We start from the raw sequence: 18,639 nt of genomic DNA, 5'->3' as shown, positions 1-18,639 counted from the left end.
CCTGTGTTACGGAAACCGCTGGTGAATCAAGATTGGGCTGTGCAACTAATCACAGGATAGTCAGGCACTACACATTTTGCAGGAACCGTAAATATTGTTTCCAGAATTGATACCAATTACAAGCCATAAATAAACAGATGGAACATGGGGAAGAGTGGCAAAGGAGTTTGCATATAACAAAGTGCCCTCCTGCGTCACCCATCAAAACTTCAGATACTAACTGCTACCAACTACAGTAGAGAATGTAGCACACACCCTTCAGCAGCAAAACTGTGCAGATCGATCCAGCTTGACTGCAAAAAACAACTGCGTGAAAAGACTGTGTAGCAGACTGATCTGGACTTAACGATACGTTATTGACCAACGTTTCATAACTAACACTCTCAAGTGCAAAGCAACCCAAACATAAAAGTAATTCACATTTACCCAGAGTACAACATATGAAATATATTACTTGCTCGGCCTGTGTGGTGTGTTCCTGTGAGCCCACTGTAATCTATTGTGACGCACTGCTATGCAAAGTATGGGCAGACTCACCGCAAAGACGGAAGCTCCGGACTGCTTGCCGATGACTGGCTGTTGTGTGATTTTACAGCCCCAGCTGGTGGTTTTGGTTTCATTTTTGCTTTTTTTCAGCTGCTCACAGGGTGCGTGGCTCTTCCTGTATCTGTGATCATGAAAAACAAGCACCCTCTTTGCTGTGGTAACCCTCAGAGCTGGTGCCAATCCCGGAGCGGCTTGGTGGTGATGTCGATGGACTCTGGTCCGGGTGAATTCAATTTAAATGCTGTTGCGTCTCCCAGGGCAGCGGCGGTTGTGTAATCCGCATATAAAGTGCAAGTCAAATAGGGGCATAAAAGGAAGCAGAGGAGATGGTGGGGGACAGCGGGGCATAGCGACGCGACCCGAGCCCCTTACAATAAAGACCTACCCCAGAGAACACATGGGAGAGGGTTCGGCAAGTTGAAAAGGTACGGCTGTGAGACACGCTCTGTGTTGGGGGAGGGGGAGGAGCGTTAAAGCTCGCGCTCAAGAACAGCGATGTGAGGAATACATGTGAATGCCTGCAAATTACTGATAATTAGGGAAATATTACCTACTTTCAATTAGACAGTTTAGCGGCAACAACAATTGTGGGTTGAAGTGCAGTATGAAACAAGGGAGAGCACAAACAAGAAGCCATGTGGACTAAAAGTAACGCAGCACGTCCAAATGAAATTACAAGTCGGGTGGGGGGGCGTTAGAGAAGGGAAGTGAGCGAGTGGGAAGGAAGCGCTGCAAGGTGAAAAGGTACGGCTGTGATACACGCTCTGTGTTGGGGGAGGGGGAGGAGCGTTAAAGCGCGCACTCAAGAACAGCGATGTGAGGAATGCACGTGAATGCCTGCGAATTACTGATAATTAGGGAAATATTACCTACTTTCAATTAGACAGCTTAGCGGCAACAACAATTGTGGGTTGAAGTGCAGTATGAAACAAGAGAGGGCACAGACGAGAAGCCATGTGGACGTAAAAGTAACGCAGCGCGGCCGAATGAAATTACAAGTTGGGTGGGGGGCGGGAGAGAAGTTCAGTGAGCGTCAAAAGCTTCAAGAGCCTGGTGGGGGCGGGGGAGCCAGCGAGTGGGAGGGATGGAGGGGGAAAAGCGAGTGCTTGTGTTCACGTGAACTGTTTGAAATCCGCCGATGGTTTGAGAACTTATTTTGCCTACTATAATTCTCCCCTATCCATTCCTTGCGGAATGGAATAGGCGAGACCTAAAAAGGGGTGAAAAGATCCTAATGAATAGATTACTTGCATAGACTCTTGGAGAGCACCACCCCAGGGCTCCATGGACGTCAGAATGGCAGCAATCTCGAGTTTGGTCAGAAGATCGTCATTTACAGAAGAACCAGCGGAAACATTGATTTCCTGGGTACCTGGATCTGAATAGTTCAGAGCAGCAGCAACTACCCACCATGAAGATGCTAGATCAATGTGGACTAATAGAATATTAATGGTATGACAGTCGTTTAATGTGATATCTGTTGCAACTTCCTATTGTGGCTCTTTACTTTGATGTACCTTTGTATACCTATCATTTTGTTCACTCAACCCTATGTACAGCGCTCTGATACTCTTGGGTCATATGCGCGCTTTATAAAACATTTTAAATAAAATATACATGTCAGACTAACCACCAACAGACAGAAAACACACATCATTTAATAAGCCTTTTACTCGGAATCCTACTGCTTTTTTGAGTACAGGTATTAGACAGCAGGGCAAACAATTGTGTAGACACTTTATAAACATAACAGAGACTTCATTTGAGCTACACAGATGGCAAAGGCTCAACCCCTAGACAGTAGACATAGTGCATAGGTTACACGGCTCTTACAGTTCAGGGCAAATGTCACTCACTTTTGAGGCAGCCCAGTCAATCCAGCCCTTGCCATTAGGATCAATGTTGATCAGGACGAGTCCCTCCACCAGGTCTGGGAAGATCAGCTGTAAGAAAGAACATCAGGAAGAGGGAAAGTTAAAACCGGATGTGGCATGAGAGCTCTTCAGAAACTCACCACATGGCACGCCTGGATGAGAGGGTGGGTCAATGCTGGCCTTGGAGAGGGATTTCAATGATGTACGCCAAAGGAGTCACATGTATCCAAAATAGCATTCTGCCAAAGAGTGTGCGATACCTTAATAATACCTAATAGCGATTGGGCAAATAGTGAATTGCTATTAGATAATATTATTCAATACGTTCCTATGGGACAAAAGGCCCATAGGTATGAAAGGTTTTGCATTCGCTAATTTGTGATTTCTTAAATGGTAATCGCAAATTAGCGAATGCAAAGCCAAGGGTGCCCGGGAGCCTAAGGCCCCCCTGAAGTACCCCCAAAAAATGTATGTGCACACGTAAAGAGCACACTTGTCCTAGGGGCATGTGTGTGCTGTGTGGCACATTGAAAAATGCAGTTTTGTAAATGTTCAAAGTTTGCACAGTTCATCGACTTGAAGTCGATGGTAATTGCATTTTCCTAATTGCAGTTTGCATTTGGAAAATGCTTCATACAACTGCTTACAGAATTACAAATTGCTAGTTGCATTTGTAATTTTAGGTAATCGTAAAAAATTGGGGGTTTTCCAAATTTGCAACTGCAAAGCCTTTCATACATCATGAAAGGCTATTTTGCATTCATAATGGTCCGAATTTTGCGATTCACACAGTTTGCAAATGCAAAATTGTTTCATTCATGTGACCCCAAGTGCGGTAGAGGACATGGATCAGTAAGACTCCATCTAGGTGAGGATAGATGCTTGTGAAGCCGCTGGAGGCATACGAGCGAGGTACAGGGTAGTATGACCACAGATTAACGCAGGCCACTGGACAGGGATCAGCATGATGTGAACAAAAGGGATCAGCTTGGATAAAAAGGAATTTGAGGAGTGCATCTCAAGTAAAAGAGACCAGTGAGCTGCAGACCAGCGGAGAAGAACCGGGATGATGTGGGCCAAAGGAAGGGGACCATAGTAGTGAAGAGGGAACCAGTGTGGTGCAGACAAAGGGAGGTGACCATTGTGTTGCAAGTCAAAGTGGCGGGACAAAGATAGAGTGTTTGCCAGGCGAGAACGCTTAGTGTAGGGGAGAGTGACCAAAGTAGTCTACAATAGAGGGAGAAGCGCAGGGAAATCAGGGTGACGAAGGAGGAACCAGGTAACAGAATGTGAGGCAAGAACGACCAGCACGGTGAAGGTCAAAGGTGCCTTCACAGCGAAAGCTAATAGAAAGGATCTTGCAAGGTGTGATTCAAGAGTGAGAAACCAATGTGACTCAGGCCCTGATAGACAAAAGGAAGCAGTGTAGGGAAGGCTCTCGATTGGTGCATATCAGGGAGAAGGATTTGGGAGGTGCAGGGAAGGGGAGAAGGACTTGTTTACTGCATATCAAGGGAACTGAAAAAGCATAGGTTAGAAAAGGGGGCCTAGTAATGTGATAGCCATAGTGTGAGCCCAGTATGGTGCAAACCAAGTCAAATTAACTAGCAAACTTTGGAAGATGGTGTGGACCAGCATCAGGCAGGTTCCGCGGCTGTGACAAATATGGTAGAGGCCGTAGGAGGGTGTTTAAGGAGGTATATTTAAATGGAAAATAATCTGTGAGATTCAGCATACTGTACAGAGACCGGTACCAGGGAAGCTGGGAATGGCATTAGTGTAGGGAAGACCAGGAGAGAATAACAGGTACTGCTCATGATAAAGGCGAGGAGCCAATGCGACACGAATCAGACTGAAATACTGGATGTTTCCTTTAAAGGGCAAGGAGGGAGACTGAGCATGCCTAGGCAGTTTCTCAATAAGACTAGGGATAGCTCCAGTGTTTCGCTCTCGCTCCAAGGTCTGATAGTCAATTGACAAATGGGAGAGATCTACATTCTCTCGTCATGGAACCCACCCAGAAGGGAGGAAGGATTACTTACAGCAAACTGGGCGAGGACATATGCCCCGGCTCCGACGCCAATGCCAATCACATATTTGAACCTGGAAGAGTTTAAGAAGTATTAGGGCAGTTAGTCAATGTGCAGTCAATAACAGACAGAAGGATGGAGACAACAAAAACTAATCCTTATCTCTAACTATTATGAAGAGAAGGCCCATCTAGGGAAGATAAGCATCTTTATGCAACCCACCACAAAATAATGGTCAGCTCTGCCCACTATCCAATCTCCAACTGTCACCCTTCATCCAGAACCCATCAACAGCAAATATTCTGGTTAGAGCTCCACAACATTCCACATTCCAAGTAAATAACTACACACATTGTAAAGTAAAAGGAGTTCCGGAGTTTAAAAGAATATAATAAGAGAAATGAGATCTAATACTAACTCGCTTGTCCGAAGACCAGCAGATCTCTAGGTCCTTTTCGTCAGTTTATTGATGCTCCCAAATAAAGATTCCCCAAGCAGCGATGAGGAGACTGTCAGCCCCTCCTCACTGCAGACAGCCCAAGGTACACACCAGGCACTTAGGGAAACTGATCTACATCTCCCACCAGAGGCCTAAGGATGATGGTACTACATGTGCTTGAGTAGGTGGGAGTGGACTGCTGACTGGCACACATGGAGCAGGCTGACCCTCCACAGTACAAGGCCATGCCTACACATCTGACATTTCAGCCACTAGACTGCACCACCTTTTCACTACTTGTTAGATACACGCAGCACTGCCTCAAGTGTCATGAGGAGGAGAGCCTCGTCCTTTAATAAAGGAAGAGTAAAAGGATAATAATGGACCAGCGCATAAAAGGATGACCTGTTCCCTCAGATGCTGCTTGCCCTGCCCTGCCCTGCCCTACTGATCTAGGGAGCAAAGGGAAACATACATTACAACACAGACACTACAACTACCTACTTTTACAACGCAGCTGTTACAACACAGCTGCCTTTACATCGCATGCCATTAAAATGCATGCCATTATAACGCATACCATTACAAAGCATGCCATTACAACACATTATAAGGTAAGTGATAGAGATTCTTTTAGTATTAGGGTGGGTAAGGGCTTGGGGGTACATTGGAATATTAATTTTTACCCCTACACTAGCCAACACTTAGTAATTTGTACCCCTACAATAGCCAACACTTACCCTACTTTTGCCCTAAAAGAATTATGCGATGTAATGCTATGCCTTTTAATGGTATGCGTTGTAATGGAATGCGCAGTAATGGTAGTTTTTAAAAATGCGTTGTATTGCCATGCATTGTAAAATCATTAGATGAAATGGTAGTTGTGATGTAAAGACTGCGTTGTAAAAGCATGCGTTGTAATTGCATGCATTGTAACGTCATATATTCGGAAGCAAAGCCTTGTCCCACATGAATACATGCATGCATGTATGTATGTGTGTAAGCCGGTGGTGTCTCTCAAAAAAGAGCTGTGGTATGAAGCAGGAGGACACTCTGCTGGGCAGACTCTGACACAGGTAGTTAATGTTCACAGTGACTCGGACCGTCTCACTTGTATTTGAACATTTTCATAATGCAAAGGATGTCATCATCTAGAACATACGAACAAGGTAACCATCTTACTCCAAGTCAGGAAACTTTCTGTCTACAAATTATTGCTTTCAATTGTGCGACTCTATCACACGCACGTCCAGGACTCGAAAAAGAGTCCGTAATGACCTGGAAGAAGGTGGTCACTTTACATACGGAAGATCACCCCTACCACTCCCTTCTTACGTGCTACTCACCCAAAGTGCTGGATTACGCTGGGCAACATGGCGGCCAGCTGCTCCATGGTGGGATACTGGTACCTTGTGGGAAGAGAGAAAATACAGAGGTTAGATTTATTTTAAATAGCGAAAACACCAGGGGAAAGTAGTCAGTGTACTGTAGGTATCAGAAAAGGAAATCTTAATGTAACGAAATATACATATAATAGCCGGTCTGTAAGTTGTTCATTTTTTCTATGCTTGCAATGGAGTGAGATGAAAATTATTTTTGAATGCTGCTTTTTGTATTTGTTGGCCTCTGGGTTTTCAAGTTCAGATGGGAGGCTGCCTTTTGAGGAGACATACAGGTAGATTCATCAAGCTAAATTGCGCTCGCAAAGGGCCAGATTCTGAGAATCTGGCCCTTTGCGAGTGCAATTTTTGCATTTGGGATTCATCATCCCAAATGCAAAAATCGCTATTTGCGAAATCGCATATTTGCGAGGAATTGGATTTAAGGAATCTCTATTAGAGATTCCTTAAATGCAATTCATTAACCAATTTGAAATAGCGAATTCGCAATATTTGGTCGCTATTTACCACGAAGTCTGACTTTGTGGTAAATTGCGAAAAAATAGAAAAAAGCACTTTAGTGCATTTTTCTCTGTTGCATGTTACACACACACATGTCCTTTGGACATGTGTGTGCGCAACACCTGTGTAAATTTGCATTTCAGGGGTGCTACAGGGTGTCCTTTGGACACCCCTGGCACCCTTGAAATCGCTATCTTATTTGCGATTAGCTAATTGCTAATCGCAAATAAGGAATGTGTAGGAATCGCAATTAATTTTGTGATTCCTACATGAATCCCGTTTTGCGAGTCTGTAATAGCGATTCCTTATGAATCGCTATTAAAGACTCGCAAAACGGGTCTTTGATGAATCTACCTGATAATTACTGTAGTCATTTATTTACTGTCCCTTGTTGAGTACTGAGCAGCTTTTACTGTGAGGGGAAAGGCGAAACTATGGCCTTCTATTGGTGAACTTCAACTGGTGAGGAGAAATGGGCGAGACCTGGAGGGTGGCCTCCATCAGTGGGCTTGGGGGATACTTTGACTTCCTGTGATGGTACTTCAAGTGCACTTCTTAAAGGTGCACACCCTTTAGTGCAAGCAATGGTCCAAACAAGTCAAGAGACCCTCCCCATGTACCAACTGTTCAGTTCCATTATCTCTATAACCGGCCATACCTCTGCTGACTGTCAGCCTAGTGTTGTCGTAAATGGGACTGATGACGCCTCTCTGGGGTGCTCTCGTGGATTTCCTGCCTAGGTCAAACCGTCACAAGCCAACAGGAAGAATAGAGAGGGAGCCGCAGCTGGAGCTGAATATTGAGAAAGCAGGAACAGCCCCAACCCAGAAGGTTGGTCCCACTTGCTGGTTTTCTTTACCTGCATAGTTTATAAGTCACTAATATGTACTGCAAGGTCAGGCATTCTGCATCAAGAAACACGCCTACACCTACACGAGGACTCAAATGGTACATACAGGCATTCCATCTAGGACAATGAGCACTAACACAGGAGGAAGAGACACAAGGGAAGCCAAACTCCTACATTGGATCCAGAAAGTTTTTTGTCAGCAGGACCCCTGCGCATCTGTAGATGGCGTTGTAAGGCTCCGCGTCCGTCATTGGCGTCATAAGCGCCAAGATGTCATCATGGAGACTACTTAGGCGCCACCCATTTGCGCTGACGTCAGTTCTGTACACAACTTTTTGCGCCATGAAGGCAGAGCCATGCAAGAAACTGACCACTGGTGCCATGAAACTAGGGCCCTGAAAGGGATGTCCTTAACCCTAGAAATCAGTTCGCAGAACGGGGAGGATGGTTGGGGCGGTAAGGGATCTATCACTAACTAATGTCTCTTACAGATATATCATTACACAAGTAGTGACTTGTACATCTGAAAGAGACACGTTAGTGATAGATTCTTTACCTTGGAATAGATACCCCAGCAGTACCAACCCCGGTGGTGGGTCTGCGAATAAGATTACACCAGAAAGCTACAGAGAACAGAACGGCCAAAGAAGCTGTTTCTCCGGACTTGACTGTCAAGGCAGTAATGCTTGGTAAACGTTTGCAGCGAAGCCCACGTAGCTGCCTGACAAATAACCTGCAAGGGAACGCCGCGTCCCAAGGCAGTAGTGGCTGCCGTCGCCCTGGTAGAAAGGGCACGCAACCCCACAGGAGGCTCCTTTTTAGCCAACGAGTAATACGCTTTGATGCACAGAACGACCCACGGAGAGATGGTTAGTTTGTGCACGGCCCAACCTTTTTTGGCGCCCACGTAGCCAACAAAGAGCTAGTCATCCACCCAGAACTGTTGTGTGCGCTTCAGATAGAACAAGACTATTACGTGTAATGGGGTGACCCTGTAACCCTCAGAACCTGGGCGGGTAACATATTAAATAATGATGGTTCCGTCGGACCAAAATACCCAATGATTTAGTATTTCAATACAATTTCTTTTAGACTTTGTCCCTAATCAGGATACAAAGATAGTGATACTTATATCAGCACAATCAAACACACTGACCACAAAGTAAAAAATGAAAGTAAATTTTTACTCATAAACTCTCATATTTTGAAACACAAATTACTTCAGTTGCTGTCCCTAAAACATATTTAAAACATATATGACACATAAATTTTGTGCAAACAATAATACACGATTAAAACAACAAGTAAAATTGTTAATTCATATACTTATTGGCAACGACAACTATATATACAATCATCTGATAGGTACATCAATTCAATCGTGGTTCCTAACAGATTTTGAATAGTTGGTTCGTGTAAGAAGGGATTGCGTCAACGTTTCGACCCTGGGGAGCGATGCGGTGATTTAATGCATCAGGGGCGGGTCTTCATCAGGACTGTATATATGTAGGACAGCCTCTTGTAGACCTTGCTCCACTCGGAGTCCTGGTCTTTTTCTGAGCTACACTGCCGGTCCATCGACTCAGACAGTATAGATGTTCCTTAAACCTCTGTAATGAGTACTCATACACGAGGTAGAGTGAAGCGTTGTTTCTTTTATTTCTCGTTCAGGTAGTCTCGGTTCTTAGCCTTCCGATAATCGGAAGGCTAAGAACCGAGACTACGTGCTACGGCTAACAATCAGAGACTTAAAGAGAGAAGGCTGATCTGGAAGCCTTAGAAAGGCGGAGATGGCTGAAAGATAATCTTTGATAGTGCCCAGAGCAGAACCCTGCTGGGCCAAGGATAGTAGGCACAGAAGGACCTCAGAAAGGGGATCCACAGCCTTTGCTGTGCACCATGCCACAAATTTGTTCCACCTGCAGGCGTATACCGTCTTAGTGGAGAGACGCCTGGCTGCCAGAATGACATCACAGACTTTGGGAGGAAGATCGAAAGCTGTCAACTGTTGCCACTCAATCTTGACACATGGAGGTGGAGGCTGGACAGGTTCGGGTGGAGGACCGTCTCCTGCTGCTGCGACAGAAGATCCTCCCGAAGAGGCAGTCAGATTGGGGGAATCGATCGCTATGTTGTAGCTCGGGATACCAGTATCTTTGTGCCCAATCCAGAGCCACAAGGATGACTTGGGCCCGGTCGCGCCAAATCTTCTTCAGCACTCTGGACAGAATTGGTATAGGCGGAAAGGCGTACAACAGACCCCAACTCCACTCACTACGAAAAGCGTCGCCTACCGAGTGCTGCCTTGGAAATGCCAACGCGCAGAATTGATGCCATTGCTCGTTCTCTTTGGTGGAGAATAGATCTAACCAAAGGGTCTCCCCACTGCAGAAAGAGACCTTGCACCACGTCCGAGTTCAGGTGCCATTCGTGATCCATCAAGCACCAGCGGCTGAGTTTGTCCGCCCTCGTGTTCAGGGAACCTGCCAGGTGTTGAACCACCAAGGTAATGCCTTGATGTTCCAGCGATGTCCAGAGGCGCAGAGCCTCCTGAGATAGGGTCCACAAACCCACAATGCCCTGATTGTTGCAATACCACATGGCTGTGGTGTTGTCCGTGAACACCTGCACTACACTTCCCCGGACAGAGGGAAGGAAGGCCTTCAGTGCAAGTCGGATCACCCGAAGCTCCGAAAGGTTGATATGGAGCAGGGACTCCGCCGAAGACCAGAGGCCTCTGATCTCCGCCTCTCCCAAGTGGCCTCGCCATCCCAGGAGGGACGCATCCGTCACCACTGTGTGCTCCGGTTGGAGAAGGGAGAGGGATCTGCCACTGACCCAATCGCGATTCGTGAGCCACCACTGCAATTGTCGTGCAGTGCCCTCCGAGATCTGGACATGATTGGACAGGTTGCCCTGATGCTGCGCCCACTGGAACTTCAGGTCCCACTGCAAAGCCTGCATATGCCATGTGGCATGTGTCAACAGCAGGGTGCAGGAGGCCATCAGGCCCAGGAGCCGGTATAGAGGTTGAAAGATCGGAAACATAGCCTGAATATCCCGGACTCGCTGCTCGGGAGGATTAACCCGAAACTGCATCTAATCCAGAACCGCTCAGATAAAGGGGAGCTTCCGAGAGGGACTCATGTGCGACTTCTGCACTTTGATGGAGAACCCCAGCAAGTGCAGGAGGTCGGCCATAGTCTGAAGGTGGGTGACGACTGCCTGGGGCGAGCCCGCCTTCAACAACAAGTCATCGAGGTAGGGGAAGACTGATAACCCCGACCTGCGCAGATGGGCTGCGACCACTGCCATCACTTTCGTGAACACCCGAGGGGCGCTGGTAAGGCCGAAGGGGAGCACGGCAAACTGAAAATGCTCCTGGCCTACCGCGAACCGCAGGTAACGCCGGTGGGCCGTCAGGACGGGGATGTGAAAATATGCGTCCTGAAAGTCCAACGCTACCATTCAGTCTCCAGAGTCTAGGGCAGCCAAGACCTGAGCCAGAGTCAACATCTTGAACTTCTCCTTCCGGAGGAAGCGATTGACATTCCTGAGGTCCAAGATGGGGCGCAGGCCCACTTTCTCCTTCTTGGGGACCAGAAAGTAGTAGGAATAACAACCACGTCCTACTTCTGGCCCAGGAACACGCTCAATGGCCCCCATGGCCAAGAAGGCCGTGACTTCCTGTTGGAGAAGTGCAAAGTGATCCCCCGACATGTGGTGGAACTGAGGGGCAGACTCGAAGGGGAGGGAGTAGCCCCTTCGGACGATTTGCAGCACCCACCTGTCCCAAGAGACAGAGTGCCAGTGCGGGAGGTGATGTTGAATCCTGCCGCCCACCGGCGTGGGGTACACCCCAAAGCTTGGACTAGGAAGGCTTTGAGGCGGATGCTGTGGTAGCGGAAGTGGACTGACCCGCACACTGGCCCCCTGTGCCGTCCCGGCGGCCACCACGCCAGCTCTGAGGTTGGTTCTGTGCAGGCTTCTGGCTGAACGAACATGCAGGGGCACCCCTTCCGTGGCCATGAAAGGACAAAAGGTAGACGTGGCTGAGTGTGTGGTGGGGAGACCCAAGGACTTGGCCGTAGCCCGAGAGTCCTTGAAACGCTCCAGCGCACTATCTGCCTTATCGCCAAACAGGCGAGTACCATCAAAACGCATGTCCATGAGGGAACTCTGGACATCCACCAAAACCCTGTGAGCCACAGCCAAGCATGGCGACGCAAGGCCACTGTTGTGGAGATGGCTTTCCCCAAAGAGTCTGCGGTGTCCAGCCCAGACCGAATGGCGAACTTTGCGCCATCCTTCCCCTCCGCAACTGCGTGAGAAAGTACAGCCCGAACCTTCTCCAGGCACTGGGGCAGAGCTTGCGCCACCGTGTCCCACACAGCGTGAGAGTAGCGGCCCAAGAGTCATGCAGTGTTGACTGACCGCAGCCCCAGGCTAGCAGAGGGGAACAACTTTTTTCCAAACTGCTCCAGCTTTTTCGATTCCTTATCCAGCGGAGCGGTAGGGAATGCACTTTGGGAAGTGGAGGCCTGAATGACCAGGCTCTCCGGGGTCAGATGATTTGTTAAAAAGGCAGGGTCACCCGGTGCCAGGCGATGACGCCTGGCCAAGTTTTTATCCACAGGAACCCCTGTGGCTGGTCTAGACCAGGTGTCCATCAAAACATCCGTCAAGGCCTTATTGAACGAAAGCAGAGGTTTCATAGAACTTGCCGCTGCCTGAAACACTTTAATAGACACAAACCCAGGTTCAGAGGAGAGGTCAAGGCAACCTGCATCATCCGAATCCTCCGCCAATTCATGTTCAGACTCGCACTGCCGTGCAAGAGGGTCCTCTGACCCCTCCCAGTCATTCCCCTCCTCCATGGCCCGAGGCACAGGCGGCAGCAGGGGGGGGGAGGCACAGGGGAAAACAAATGCTCCAATGGCACTGTGAACGGCACCGTTTGGTGCCTATCCAGCTCCATGTCACAATTAGGATCCCAAGCCAGAGCAAAATTGGCCAGAAACTCGGTCAAGGGCCGAGGTGGGACGAACGAAACTCATTGCGGAGCCGGGAACGGAGTCGCAGGGGGTGCCGTGCCTGGAGCCGCCGGCGGAGGACCCTGTGGCGCCGGGGCCAGAACTGCCGGCGGAGGACCTTGCGGCACCAGGGCACGAGCCGATGGGGACAGCGGAGCCGGTGGCAAGCAAGGGCCCTCAATAGGGACCGCGGGGCCCGAAGGCGTGCCGGCAGGAGCCCTGGGCCTGAAAAGGAAGTTCATGGTGGCATGAAACTCTTGCACCTGGGCCGGAGTCGCCGACAGACCCGGATAGGGCGGTTAGGCTGCGGGACTCCCAGGCTTCTACGGAGCCACAGGTGAAGGACCCCTGGCCCCCTCATCCGCGTTCGGAGACCGACGGGGAGACGTCGGAGAGCGAGGGTGAAGACTTTGAACCTGAGGAGCGATGACGATGGCTCCGCTGTCGGTCCCTTGAGCGTCCCCCTGGACCTCGAACGGCGCAGAGACAAGTGCCGGGCCTCCAGCAGCTTTCGGGACCGCTCCCGCAAAGCCTTCGGTGCCATGGCCAGACAGTCGGAACATGACCGGGAGTCATGGTCACTGTCCAGACAGTAGAGACAAACACCTTGGGGGTCAACCACCGACATCATAGGGCGACAGGTCCCGCAGGATTTAAACCCAGGCATCCCTACCCGGCACCAGGAGTCAAGACCCAAAAGAAGTAGAGACAAAAAGTCTCAAAAAACTTAGTTAAAAAGTGACTAGGGTACGTGCTCTAACCGGATCTGCGCTTGCTGGCGCAGAAAAAGAAAGAACTGACATCAGCGCGCATGTGTGGTGCCTAAGTAGTCATCTCGGCGCTTACGACGCCAGCGATGGACACGGAGCCGCACGACACCACCTACCGACGCGCAGGGGTACCGGTGAAGAAAAACTTTCCGGATCCAGTCTGACGCCTTGGGATATTCTAAGGTAAGGAATCTATCACTAACGTGTCTCTTTCAGATACTACGTAACAACACACTGGCAATGCGTCACTCTCAACAGGAAACAGACTAGCATCTGCCATTGTCATTTTCTCTTCATGTCCCCTCAACGACCTCACTTGCCAAATCACTCCTCAATTTGTTCATTGTTAAAAGTGTTGATCTGGCAACATTTAATTTCGCTCTTAAAACCAATTTCGCACCCGCTGCTCAAGGAACATTTCCCTTAAACAACGCTACAGTCACATAGGCATTGAATCCGGTAAGGGCTGGTAAGCTGTCGGATCAGTATTTATCAGGTGCAGTAAAATACTGAACCTGGCAAAACTGATACCATACAGTGGAGATATTTACACCATCCAGTAAATACCTCTCATTCTGAGTTAACCAAACAATTAGCAACAACATACTTTAACATGGAGATGTAAGAAATGAATAAACATTAATATAAACATTTCCAAAGAGCTGTAGCTTCAATTTATGCTGCCATGAAAGGTTTCTGATGCACCTAAACAAGTGTGACACTAGTATGGGTACACAATGCACCCCTTTGGTCAACCCTTTGTCTCCAGCCAGTCCCTAGCTACGTTCCCCTCTATATGGCACAGACCTTCGCCCCATACGTTCTAGTGAGTATCCTGTGAAACAGTTTCAGTGGTTCTATGGATTCACAGTAGATGGCATACATTAATAATTCTTTAGCAAATCCCCAAACACACATTCCCCCCAAAAATCTAATGTTGGAAATTAGATCTATTTGTTAAATATTTATTAACGTTCTTTTACTATTCATGATGAAAAGGGTTCTTTTTTAGGGTTTCTGGTGGCACTCCCACTGCACTGCCAAGCATGCACCTTGTCAATATGACTCCCTCTCCAGGAACACGGGTAATCACAGCTTGCTAGAGGGGTTTACTCACTTCCACACTTGTTCTTGCATCCACCAGCCTCACACCAGCCACTGGAATGTCATTACACACAAGATGGATTGTTGTAGTACCTACCCCTGCGGAAACTGGGATGCTCCAGCTTGCTGTCCAGGCGCATCCACATGGCAGACCACAAAGTGCTTGCTGATCTCTTGCATGTCTTCTAAGTTGAAGAAGGTGTTGAAACACAACTTATCTGAAAGGATGAGGTCACAGTTGAAATGCACAGGTAACACAAACCTTTCAGAGACAGGCAATCTTAGTCAATCCATTTGAATCCAGGAGCAAGTCAAAGGGGGATCTAAGTTAGCGCTTAGAATCGCTGTCAACCATTACGTGTAAGTAAACTAATAAGGTGTTAGCATGGTTAGGGACGTGCTGAAGCATGACTAGTAAGACATGCTGAGTGGTGGGTGGTGGTGTATGCTTGATCGTTACATGAAAGACTACATTCAGTTTCAGTGTTTTGCTTACAGCAGGATTACTTTAAATAAGAGATGGATTTCATTTTTAATTGCTTGCTAACTAATGAAACACTTCGGTGGCTGTCTCAAGGCCCTCGCAAATGCTTAGGCTTCCTAGAGGTAGAGTGAAGAACGTTGCCTTGTGAAAGCAGTCCTAGAAGGACCTTCCCCGTGAAGAAGCATATCCTGAGGGCCGCCAGAAGCAAGACGTGAGTGTTCGGAAAGTCTGGCAAGGTGACATTTAGGGTGCTTCCCTCTTTGGTGGTTTATGTTATACATGTGGCAGTATGCCAGAAATGCCTTTTTTACTTGTGTTGTGTTCCGCTAAACTTGCTGACATTTGGTTTTCCAAGTCAGAAGATTTCAATATAGTTAGTTGATCGTGAGAACCCTACCAAACATGGACACACCAGCCAAAACTGAAGAAACAACCATACCTATAAAAGTGTGGACTAAGATACGCCGGCACATCTAGGGAAATAGCTTCTTGATAATGGATAAAAGTCACCCTTTAACAGCACTAGAGCCTAGGCAAATGTAACATGCAACTGCTTAACCATCTTTGAATGTATAAGTGTGTGACAGAAATTTTACATAAAGGCACAAGCATGTGAAATACACATTAAGTAGTTTTACAATCAAATGAAAACTGGTTTGAACAACAATCACTGACACTTTGTGTTAGGATATCAACAAGCAAAAAAGTTAATTTGTTTTCCATATTTATTTTGTTTATTTTGCCATAAGAACTCTTTCGCTCCAAATCCTCTATTTGCGTTTTATCCTGGCTCACGACATATCCCGAGTGAAGCACTGGATGTGCATACCAAGAGTTTAAATTGTGGGAGCACATTGCATGGGCACTTGAGGGTCTGCTCCTTTTGACTGTCGACCAGCTCCCATGCCTTAGGGCTTTTCTTTCCCTTCTAAAGAGAGGGGATTCTGGGTGGGTTCATTTGGAGGAAAGGGCGACCAGTACATGACCAACCAAGGTGAGTAACTTTTAGTTTATGGAAATTCAATTTCTATGGTGTTGACAGAATAGGTGAGTTTGGCCCTGCAGAGATCTACAAGAAGAGAAACTTTTACGCTGCAGCAGTTTAGAAGAGACAAGCCAGGCCGCAGTGGCCCAGAACAGAAAATGTGCTACATTAGGCGAATATGGCCTTGCAGCAAACCAATTGCCTGCAGCAGCCACAAAATAAAACATCACCTACCCTAGCAGCACCACAAAAGGAAACAAGGGCAAGTACTGCCCTCAAAGGATGAGATGAATATAAAGTTGCCTAGCAAAGTCAATGCCGCAAGCAGCTAGAAATAATGAACCAAGAAAACAGCAGTATAAAAAAGTGACCATTAAAATGGAGAAGTAATTCAACACAAAATAATACAATGTATGACTAATATGACCACAAAAATCGTGCCACCATTACTGATGGAGGAAAGGCGACAAGGCAGAGCCAGTGCCTAGCAGCAAAACAACATTCACTGACAACTGCACCATGTTGGTCAATTGCAGAAAGAGTGACGTTAGGCAGGAACAGACTGAGGATTATTTACCTTAAAACAGACTGGTACAAAGCAAGACGTTGAAAACAAAAACTAAAATAGCACAGGAATTAGCTAGCACTGGGGTGCACAGAACCACCTGTCAGCTGTACCAAACAATATGATCAAAGAGTTTAGCAACAAAATATAATCCAAGCAAAGAACCCAGCCATGACTCCGAACGTAAATGAGGAAATTATAAACAATATCCAACAAAAACAAAGAACTATGCAACGCCATCCAGCACCGACCTGAAATGTCTACACAATTGGCCACAGACCAAAGAACTGACCACAACATCTATTCATCCACAATGTTTGGAAACATTGAGTTCTCAAGTTGCATTGGGAGGGCACTAATATGTTCGCCATTCTCCTAATAAAAGTCTGCCATTTCGGTGACACTTTTGGTAACAATCACAGTGTATGTGTCTTAATTCTGGGGCTCTACTCAAGATAGTCATGCCAGGCCGTGCTGGAGGTAGCAGTGCTTAGGTGGGATTATCTGGGCCATAGTGAATGGAAAGATTTATTTTATTTATTTATTTTATTTATTTATTTAAAAGGTTTTATATAGCGCTGGCTAGACCCAAGGGTATCAGAGCGCTTTACAAGTGATTGTGCGATGAAACAATTGAAATATAACATTTGTACAAAAAAGTAACATGCAAAACAAATAGAGCAATATAAACAGTACAGTTAACGGATGCACATAGGATTTGCGATCATGTCTATACTTGTTTATTTTTTTTTTTTAATCTTTTTATTAACAGGTTTTTACAGAGTTTTCCCCCTCTGGAACCGAGAGGGGGTGAGGAACAATTTACTAAAGTAAATAATGCTTCCACCATGGAAATGTAAAAAACAAATACATAATCTTAAAGTATACACATCATATGACACATTATAACTTATATTACACCTAAAGCTCCTCCCTCCTACCTTAATATTTACACAAACCATACTTAACACAAAGACAAGAAATCCATTAAACTTACATATTTAAATATAAACAAATTATACATCACTTTATTTCTTATTGATACCATTGCCCCTCTCTTATACCCCGCTGATCCTTATGCCCTTTTATGCATTATTTACATACTATATACACTTTATATACACTTTACACTTCTTCCTTCCATTTCATTATTGGCTCCCATATTTTCAATCCTAATTTCCTTGCATTCTTTCCTCTTCTTGAATATATTGCTTTCTCTAGATTATATATACTTAGAAGCTTGGCTAACCATTGCTGGAATGCTGGTGCAGATTGTTCTAACCAGGCTGAGGCAATACATAATCTGAAGACTGCCATGGCGACAAAAATGAAGTAGTTACCCTCTTCATATTCATTGCCCGAGTCTACCCCCAATAAAATAATTGCAGGTGTTAAATTAATAGATAATTTCAATGCTCTTTGAATAAATGTTTCTATCTCTTTCACTATTGTCAATAAACATGGGCATGTTGCAAAAATATGGATAACATCTGCCTCTAGACTTCTGCATCTAGGGCAGTTTATACCAGTAGTCGCCCCCCATTGTGCAAGTTTCGCTGGAGTGTAGTATAACCGATAAATGGTTTTATAGTGCTGAGCCTGCAGAGACGCAGAGCACAAGATATTCTTTCCTAGTTCTACTGAGATATTAAAACACTCCTGCTCTATGTCCAACTTCGCCGACCAACTTTCCCCCCACTTAACCATATCATATGTCTATACATGTTTAATTGTATTTTATTGTATTGTATTATGAATTTTGCATTGCTTTTATGGTTTTAATTAACCAAATTAAGTTACCTTGACTGACTGACTGACTGAGTGGACATTGTTTGGGATGGCATTTGTGGATTAAGGCCCAACACTAAAATATCTGATATATCATCAATTTGCATTCTTCAAGAGATTTGACGTCCAAGGACCAGGGAAGGCGTCTGAAATGGGAGAGGATCGTTCCTGATCAATTCTTCCAAACATTAGCACAAGAGACGGAGGCCAACATGGCAGTCTGTTTAGATCCAACTGCCTTGGGCTCAGATGTAGTGGCCGCCTACGTGG

At 46.4% G+C, this 18,639-nt stretch overlaps 1 protein-coding gene across 8 annotated transcripts in view; it reads right to left on the bottom strand.

Annotated features, from left to right (window-relative positions):
• Positions 1-18,639, bottom strand: part of NDRG4 (NDRG family member 4) — an 888,963-nt gene that overhangs the window by 137,187 nt on the left and 733,137 nt on the right. For all 8 annotated transcript variants that reach the window (XM_086947800.1, XM_086947798.1, XM_086947797.1 and 5 more), the window contains 4 exons: positions 14,645-14,765; positions 6,236-6,298; positions 4,463-4,523; positions 2,403-2,489 (listed from right to left, as the gene is read on the bottom strand). In XM_086947800.1, coding sequence (XP_086803926.1) covers positions 2,403-2,489; positions 4,463-4,523; positions 6,236-6,298; positions 14,645-14,765 — 332 coding nt within the window. The remainder of the gene's footprint in view (positions 1-2,402; positions 2,490-4,462; positions 4,524-6,235; positions 6,299-14,644; positions 14,766-18,639) is intronic.

This window comes from Lissotriton vulgaris, chromosome 12 (genome assembly GCF_964263255.1).
Source record: "Lissotriton vulgaris chromosome 12, aLisVul1.2, whole genome shotgun sequence".
Taxonomy (NCBI): Eukaryota; Metazoa; Chordata; class Amphibia; order Caudata; family Salamandridae; genus Lissotriton; species Lissotriton vulgaris.
Note: the sequence above shows the minus strand (reverse complement) of the source record. Positions and strands in the feature narration are given on the sequence as shown.